The sequence below is a fragment of the Alligator sinensis genome, unplaced genomic scaffold, assembly GCF_000455745.1.
Source record: "Alligator sinensis unplaced genomic scaffold, ASM45574v1 scaffold854_1, whole genome shotgun sequence".
In the NCBI taxonomy this organism is placed as follows: domain Eukaryota; kingdom Metazoa; phylum Chordata; order Crocodylia; family Alligatoridae; genus Alligator; species Alligator sinensis.
Window position 1 is genome coordinate 55,412 of NW_005843433.1, and position 9,220 is coordinate 64,631.

General features: G+C 62.0%; 1 protein-coding gene across 1 annotated transcript in view; it reads right to left on the reverse strand.

Annotated features, from left to right (window-relative positions):
- The window catches only part of INPPL1 (inositol polyphosphate phosphatase like 1), a gene marked incomplete at its 5' end in the record, with an annotated part of 35,254 nt that extends 26,035 nt beyond the window's left edge, over window positions 1-9,219 (reverse strand). Inside the window, one exon of the mRNA XM_025195219.1 lies at window positions 9,152-9,219. Coding sequence (XP_025051004.1) covers window positions 9,152-9,219 — 68 coding nt within the window. The remainder of the gene's footprint in view (window positions 1-9,151) is intronic.
- Between the last annotated feature and the right edge of the window lies 1 nt (window position 9,220).

Sequence of the window (9,220 nt, forward strand, 5' to 3'; positions counted from 1 at the left end):
GTGGCACTCAGCCCCAGAGAGCAGAACGGGGCATCTGGACACAGCAGAGCTCTGCGGCTCTGGGTCCGAACCCCGTCAGCCCTGTTGTAGACGGCAATGCTGGCTCCATTGCATGTCAGCACGGCTGTGCTGGCACCAGTGGGGATACAGGGAGGCTGTGCATGTCAGCACGGCTGTGCTGGCACCAGTGGGGATACAGGGAGGCTGTGCATGTCAGCACGGCTGTGCTGGCATCAGTGGGGATACAGGGCGCGGGAGGGAGCTGGGGGTCTCTATTTGCAAAGGTTCCCCCATTGCCCTTGGAAGCAGCCTCTGCAGCCAGGGCTAGGGCTCCATCACCCAGGAAGAGGACGGCGTGACCCCTGGCGATCCCTAGGGGCATCCTCCACCTTGCATGGAGCAGGGCTGGGTCTTGCAAGCGTTAGGAAGCAGCGATGACCTGGAGTGACCGGGCTGGGAACTTCCCCTCTGGACATGAGCATGTTCAGGGCTGCTCAGCATCTTGCTGCCGTCAGGATGCCGGGGCCCCCCAGCCCACCGGTCATTGCCCCAGCGACGGCGGGGCATGGAGAAGAGGGGGAGATGGGGGCTGATGGAAGGAGGCCGGCTGGGCCTCTGCCCTGGCATGGAGGGAGGAAGCTGGGGGAGCAGGCTCAAGCCCCGCCAGCCGCCACGGAGGCCCCTCCCGTGCTACAGGCCCCTCCAGGTGATGATGACGCCCAGCAGCTGGGTAGCCCCGAGACTCTGCCACGAAACGTGGTGCCTGAGCTCAAAATATCTCCCTAGAGCGAGGCGCTGGGAGCCCGGATGCCTGGGTTCTCCTATCGCCTGCCCCCGCGCAACGAGGAAGAGGTGCCTTCGCCCAGCGTCCCCCACACTGATCACACGGGGGGCTCTGACCGGCCTCCCCTTGCAGTTGCTGCTGGTCTGAGCTGCTGCCTTGAGGTCCCCGAGCTAACGTGGATGTGGCCTGCGAGCGGCGAAGGCTGGCGCTGGTCAGTGCTAGGTCCAGGAAGGATTTCCTGGAACTGTTTCAAAACCAGCCCCAGCCTGTTTGTCCGCACCCCAAGCAAGAGGCCAGGCCCGGCTGCCTTCAGCGGCTCCTCCCCCCGCAAACTGGAGAAGCCGTGAACCACTGTCCCTGGAGGCAGCCCCGGGGAGCAGAGATAAAGACGGAGCTGAGCCCCCATTTGCCCCGTGTCCGAGTGCTGCCCGGGCCCGCTGCTTTGACTGCAAGCTCCTCCGTGCAGCTGCTTCGCTACAGACTCCAGACACCACAGACCTAAAAGTTGTAGGGATGATCATTCCCGTGGCAGGAACAGAAGCACCGGGGAGAGCGAGTGACTTGCCCATGGTCATACAGGTCGCCGGTGGCAGAGGAAGCGCACTGAACTGGCAGCTGCAGGGAGGACCCCAAGCCCTCCGCCAAGGCAGCCAAGCCAAGCCAAACCCCAGCCCCGTGGATAAGGAGTTAAGGAAGACTCAGCAGATTTGAACCAGCTGCTCCGTGCCCTCCTCCACCACACCTCCCCCAGGCCTCTGCCAATCATTAACCCAGCCGGGATGATGCCTGGATCGCTGGAGTTTCCCTGGGCAGGGCAGGGAAAGGCAGCCAGCTCCCCACCCCCCGCCCCGTGACATGGAGAGCCCGAGCCCACGGGCCCCTGCAAGGGTTAAGAGCCACCAGCGCTTGCCTGTAACCCAATAATGCTCCCTTTCTTCCTCCTGGCCGTCGAGCTATTTTTAGGTCCCAGAAGCAGTTTATTTTCCCTTCCATGCCTCTCCCTCGCGCGCCCAGCCAGTCGCTACCCGAGCCATCTCTTCCGCCTGCCACCGAGCGCCCGGAGCTGCACCAGCCCAGCTGGCACCCTGGCAGCTGGCTGCAAAGCAGAGGGGCTGGGGGTGCCAGCGGGGTCCAAACCAGCCTGGGACAGCATCCAAAGCAACCCCCACCCCTCCAGCCAGGAGTGCCCAGGGTGCCGGAGGGATACGGACCCATGCAGCCCCTGCACCCTGGGATGGGCCGCTCCTGCTGTGCGGGGCGCCCCCTCTGTTGTGTGGGGGGGGGGGGGGACAGGCCTGGGTGCACCGGGAGCCTGGCCCTTAGGAAGGAGAGGGCAGGAAACCCCCCAGGAGGGTGTGGAGGAGGTTTTAGGAGGCTTCCAGGCAGCCGCCGGGCTTTGAATGCCTGCCAGGGCGCGGCGGAGGGGGAGCACGTGGGAGGCAGCCCTCCGCGCGGCCGGCGAGGGAACAGACTGTTCCCACCGCAGAACAAAGGGCCCATGGAGCAGGGAGGTGCCCGCAGCCGGGAGCGGGTATATTAAGAACGGGCACGTTTTCCACCGCAAACCATGGGGGCTGGGGAGGAGGCTGCCCCTCCGAAGCCTCCCGGGGCGGGGAAGTAGGGCCGTGGGCTCGGGACTCAAGAGGTGGCACCCCAGCCTGGCCACGTGGCCTCGGGCAGCTCTGAACGCCAAGGTCCCTTTGCAAGCCCTGTGCCTGCCAGGCTGCCTCTGGAGCAAAGGATATGAGGCCCGGGGCCTGCTAGGAGCCCAATCATGGATGGGCAAGTTTCATGACCTGGCGTAGCTGGACCCCTCACCGAGGTCCGATAGCAGCAGGGAGCAATGTCGGGACCGGATCCTCTCGAACTGGAAGGGGTCTGCGTGGATTGCCAAGCACGGGGTATAGGGAAGATGCAGCAGAGAGCAGGCGACCCGCTGGCTGGCGGGGCAGGCTGGGATCACAGCGCCCACCCTCGGAGGCAATGCAGAGGAGAGGGCAGACCCGGGGGTGCTTCTGACTTAGAGACAGACTGAGGTTCCCCCCCCCCGGGCCTTGCACTGGAAACCAGGGCTCTGTTGGCTTGGTTTCAGCGGAGACCTGGGGGAACTCAGACACCTGAGCAAACAGCCAGGAGAAAAACCCTCTTTGTTAAAGACTCGGGCTCTCTTGCCTCTTTCATTAAGAGCGGAGAAACCTCCCCAACCACATCTGAGGCCGCAGATAAATCATCTTTCCGAGCCAAGGCAGGCCAGACCTGACACGAGCTGAGAGCCGCCGGAAAAAGCGCTCCAGCCCCGCGCGGGGAGCCTGGAGTCTCCAGACAGCGCGTGGGCTAGCAAGGAGAGCGGGGTCAAGGACTCACAAGCCCTAAAAGCAGGGACCTGTTGCCATATAAAACACCCCAAGGTCCTGGCCCAGAACCATCCCCGAGCACAGGGGAACCGCGGCAGGTGCTACAGCCCAGCCTGCGTGAGGCACGGGGCTCAATCGCTACGAAGCACGAGAGCCGGGCCGGCCCTGCATCCCACCCAGAGGGGCTGGGCGTAGCTAGACACGAACATCACTCCTTTCGGTAGCTGTGCCCTCCCAAGAAGGGGCCGGGAGGACTGAAACACTGCAATAATGAGCTACTGCATCGCTGCCAACCCGACCGGCTCATCCGCGGATCATGAGCCCTATATTGCTGCTCTAGTGGAGATTCTCCTCAACCCAGACTGCGAAGGGAAGGGGTGGACTCTCCATCCCTGAAGGGGTTCAAGACAAGTTTGGGCAGGCACTAGTTAGGGATGATCTAGGTGCAGTGATGCCTGTGCTCTGCTTTGGGGATGTCCCAGGCTTCTGGTGGCTGCATGGGGCGGGAGAGACCTCCACCTTCCCCTGGTGCTGCTACATGTGTCAGGGGGGTTTTGTGTCTCAGAGGTGCTGGGTGCTGCTACAGCCCAGCGGGGGATGGGGCCTGGGTTGTGCCAATGCTCCTGCTGGGACCAACCCAGAGGGTCATAGCTAGAGGGTCTTGTCCCTCTGCTTAGGCTCAGACCGATGCTGCATTGGGGTCAGGAAGGAACTTGCTCCCCTGGTCAGACTGGTGCAGACTGGGAGGGTGGGGGGTGCCTTCCTCTGTCATGGGGTAGGTGGGCACATAGCTCACTTGGTTAAAGCCTGGTGCTTGATGACCCCAAGGTTGCAAGTTTAATTCCCAGGTCGGACTAGGTGATCTCCTGAGGGTCTTTCCAGCCTTACTTCTGCACGCATGTAGAAACCCCGTAGCAGCAGGATGTTGGTGGCTGTGGTTCCCCTGCTTTCCCTGCAGCAGGATCAGATGTGATGCCTAGTGCTGTGTGGTTTTGCTCACAGGTTGGACAATAGGTTTGTCTGGACAGGGCTGATCCTGCCCCAGGCAGGGTGTTGGATTAGATGTGACCTCAGCAGGACTGTCTCAATGATCCTATAATCACCACCTAGGAAGGATCTCATGCGGGGAAGCTCTCAGAGCCTGGTGAAGGCACCATTTCCTGAGACGCCGGCAGCCTTGCATTTCGCACCGCAAGCACAGAGCGGGGGCACGGCTCACCAGCTTACAGGGAAGGACAGAAGTCATCGCTGATGCACAGAGACCCTACAGCTGCCCAGGGGAGGGTCTGCTGCTGACAGGTCACAGCTTCTCAGGCCTACAGCACAACATTTCATCGCCTGCCTCAGCTACGCCAACCACCTGGCATCAAAACATCACCTGCACCCCCACTCTTTTGGGGTGGGGGTGCAGAGGTAACACAGCTCAGGCTTCACCCGCTTGCAGCCAGACAGTGCGGAGGGTTCCCTGGCACGGCACTGCAAAACTAGCGAGAAATCTCAGACGCGCCTCAGAGACCTGCCCGAGAGCGACGGGGACAGGACTCAGGCCCTCCCACCGATCCGTGTATGAGCCGCTGGGCCTGGGCAGATGCTGGGGAAACCCCGAACCCGCCAGCTTCTAATCAGGGGTCAGCTCCGGCTCTTAATCTGGGGCAATGACATGTGCAGAAGGAGATTAATTCTCAACCTCAAGCCTGGCCCTGCCCCCTGCTCACCAATGCATGCATGTGCACACACATACACACACACATGCATGCACACACACACACGTACACATGCATGCCAACAGGCTGCCAACCAAAGCAGTGCCATCTCCCCAGCTGGCAGGAGCTGGGGGCTGCCGGGCACCTAGAAGAAGGGAAGGAGCTGGGCAGCACGCTGCACCTCGAGGCGCTAGAGAGGGGGAACGTCACAGCCTGAGACCCCGCCATGGTCAAGGACCTGGACCAGCATCTTGGAGATGGATGCATCTCTCCTGTTTAAACAGCCAAGCGCAGGGCCAGGCCAAGCAAAGCCACTCATGCTCTGGCAGAGATTTGGGCAGGTCCCTTCCAGCAGGCAGAACCCAGGCCCAAACTCGGCACTGCATTTCCGTTAGAAATGAGCAACCACTGCAACCTTCTGGCTCTGAATCAGCCCCGATATGAGTGAGAAAACCCCAAATGCCATTAAAAAACCCTTGAGTGCCAAAATCCCTGGGGGGATTTGTATGTCCAGTTTTTGGAAGTGCCAGTCATCCGTCCCCGACACCAGCCACCCCCCTGAGCCCAGAAGGCAGGACAGGCATGGAGGGGCAGCGAAGACCCCCATCTTCTGCAGCACCAGCCGTGGGGTGTGTCTCCTGCCTCCCAGAGCTCTCCTGCCCTCCCCACCAGGGAAGCAGCAGCCCCTGCACTGGAAGCCCTAGTGCAGCCCCCTTCGTGGGTGCACGGATACAGAGCAAAGCTCATGCAGCCTCCACCTGGAGGCTCCATCGCCCCTACCAGGCTCAGTCCGCAGGCCATCGGTGCCTGGCCTGGGCCCGTGGCAACCGTGCGTGCCAGGCTGTTGGGATGTCCCAGGGTGAACCCGCTAAACCTTGCAGGTCCTCGGCCTCTTCTGACCCCACTAACACAGCAAGCCCCGTGGCCTGCTCCTGGCTGGGAGACCAACATGGTGCTACAACCTCACTGCAGGGACCCCCAAGTCCCCAGCGCAGACTCCAAGCTTGCAAGGAGCATTCATGATGCAAGCTCTCTGCGGGCAGCCCAATGAGCCCAGCCGGTTTAGTCAGCCCGGCGCTGCTCCAGGCACCCACCCACGGAGGTTACCACAAGGACGGCGTGGCAAGGGACAGCCCGGAGCTGGGGCAGACCAGAATGCGGCCGCTGCAACTGGGCGCGGGTCTGGCTGGTTCCCTGCAGTCGCTGAGTTGCTCAGCCAGGCGCTGCGGCTGCCTTCAGTGCAGGCCGGGTCTAGGTGAGTCCAGGCACAGAGCCCAAAAGTGACTTGCCTAAGGTCACAGAACAGCTCGGTGGCAAGGAGCAGAACCTAGCACCACGCCCTAGCCACTGTGAAGCACTGCCTGCCCAGCCGGTATGGATTTCAGCACCAGGACACATCGTACAACACAGCCCCGCAGCACCCTTCATGCTAGACATGACCCCTTTGCAGACCAAGGAGCAGGGATGTGGCTTATCACGACAGCCATAGCCTGCAACACTGCTCTCCGCTGTATGCGACTGCCACCATGCATGCACGCGTCCTAGTCTCAGTACTGCCATCCGGCAGCGGAGAGTCTCTCAGCCAGGGCCTGGGACAGAAGCCGTGCTGCTGGGGTGAAGCTCTCGGTTCCAGCTGCTGAGTGTGGGCTGAGCACATCTGCCCTGGGGGCGGTAGGGCAGTAAGGGCCGAACCAGAGCCAGGCACGGGACAAGGGGGTCTGATCTGAATGCCAGGGGACACGGCAGGAACTGCCACAGAGCCATCCCTCCAGCTGAGCCCCTGCGCGTCCCACTTAACGGAGCACGGACACGGCAGGAGGGGGCTGGTGAGAAGCAGAAACAGGGCATGTGCTGAGAGCAGCGGAGGCTGCAGCTACTCAGCTCTGCCGGAGGCCAAGAAGCCAGCCCCCCCGGGCATTGGGAGGCTCGAACAACAGGACAAAAGGCTTGGGGGGCACAGAAGCAGGAGAGAAGAGTGCCCGACCCAATGCTCCTGCTGCCTGGGCCTCCACAGCTGGGGTTTCCTGTCCCCTCACTGCATCAGGCCTGGCCGGCAGCACAGGGCAGCGAGGAGGCTGAACACACCCTAGGGTACCCGTGCCTCTTCCTTTGCCCCAGAAGCCAAGGGGCATGCACACTAGAGGGGGGCACCTCTCAAGTCCTCCACCTAATTCCCCTTGGAGCCAGGCCTGGCTCATGGAGGGGTGGGAAACTGCAGCCTGTCGAGGCTAAGGGATGTGCCCAAGACTATGTGGAGCATTGGTAGCAGAGCCCAGGCCCCAGCCTCTCTGCTTCTCATCCGTGGGGTTGTTCGGCTGTTTCCTGCTGGCCAGGTCAGGGCAGGGGGAGCAGACAGCCTGACTGGTTTGCGGGCCAACGCTCTCGGCCCTGCGACAGCAGCAGACGAGACCCGAGGGCCCAGAGGTCGAGTGCTCCCATTAACCACAGGCTTGGGAGACCTGGCATCAAGCCCCAGCTCTGCCACTGACCTCTGCACGTCCTTGGACAAGGCCCTTTGCCACTCCGTGCCTCGGTTTCCCCACCCGTACACATGGGGAATCCTTCTTCCTTTCTCCTGCCCTTGGTCCAACTCCTCAGGGCAGGCCCTGGCTCTCACTGCCCATACCACAGCACCCAGCACCCCGGTTTCGGCGGGGGGCACTAGCAATACCGCCTTTCGGGATGTGATCGCACCGCCACGCGCAGAGACTGGCCACACAACACAGCTACCCGGGGACGCCTGCTCTTCCACCGGGGTACACAAGGAGCGGACACATGACATGTTGCCCTACACCGGAGTAACTCGCTAGACTCGGGGAGCGTTCCCCGGGGTAGCACTGCACCAGGGCAGCTGCAGCCTGGGTGCATGTGTCCGCCTCTATCCCAGCGCAGCCGTCTGGGCAGTGCCCACCAGTTCTTCCCGGCTCCCTCCACCCAGACTCGGTGACAGCGCCTGCAACCGCGGCTGCCCCCGGAGAAAGGTCATCTGTCCGCTCCGTGCATGGGTGTTATTTGCAAGGGGACAAAACTGATGTCAGCTGCGTTGGTGTGGACGTGTGTCCAGACACGCGGCATGTCCCCTCCCATCGTCCCTCCTTCGCACGCCAGAGCACTGATGGGTCAGTCCATGAGAGAGGGGCTGGAAGTTTTCTGGAGCAGGAGAGACACCTCCTTTCTCTTCCCTCCGCAGACCCCAAACCAGGGGATGGGAGGAGGTCACACGCCGAGAAGCCCCGATACCACACACCGGGCCAGCCCCTACACTCGCACACTGGGCCGGTCCTTACACGCACAACCCGGACTGGCCCCTACAGAGCACACCAGACCGGTCCCTACACTTGCACATTGGATCTGTCCCCTACACTAGCACACTGGATCAATCCCTACATTTGCACACCAGACCAGTGCCCTGCACACGTACACCCGACCAGTCCCCTACATTCATACACCCAATCGGTCCCTACATAACATGCTGGGCCAGTCCCTATACTCACACACCCAACCAGTCCTGTACATTCACACACCAGACCAATCCCTTCACTTGCACACCCGACCAGTCCCCTACATTTGCACACCTGACTGGTCCCTACACAGCAAGCTGGGCCAGTCCCTACACTCACACACCCGACCAATCCCCTACATTTGCACACCTGACTGGTCCCTACGTAACACACCTGACCAGTCCTCTACAGACCAGTCCTTCCCTTGCACACCAAACCAGTCCTCTACATTTGTACACCTGATTGGTCCCCACACTCACACACTTGCCCAGTCCCCTACCTTCGCACACCCAACTGGTCCCTACACTTGCACACCGGACCAGTCCCCTACACTTGCACACCAGACCAGTCCCTACACTTGCACAAGCAACCAGTCCCCTACACTTGCACACCCAACTAGTCCGCTACACTACACACTGGGTCCGTACCCTACATTTGCACACCAGACCAGTCCCTACACTTGCACAAGCATCTATTCCCCTACATTTGCACACTCAACAGGTCCCTACACAACACAACACACTGGGCCAGTCCCTACACTCACACACTGGGCCAGTCCCCTACATTTGCACACCCGACCAGTCCCCTGCATTTGCACACCATTGACACAACACCCCGGGCTGGTCTTTGCACGCGTGCCCGGTGCAGCCGGACACCTACACAACACACCCGCCCGGTCCCCTGCACTTGCACTCTGGGCCGCTCAGTGCCCACACGCACACTTGCACGCCGCTTGCACGCCCCGGCGGTCCCGAGGGGGTTGCGGCTGCGGCGCCCCGGCCCCGGCCCCGGCCCCGGCCCCGCACTCACAGCACGCAGAGCGCGTAGGCTCGGCTCACGCTCTCGCTGTCCCGCACCAAGAAGCTGCCGTCCCGGCCC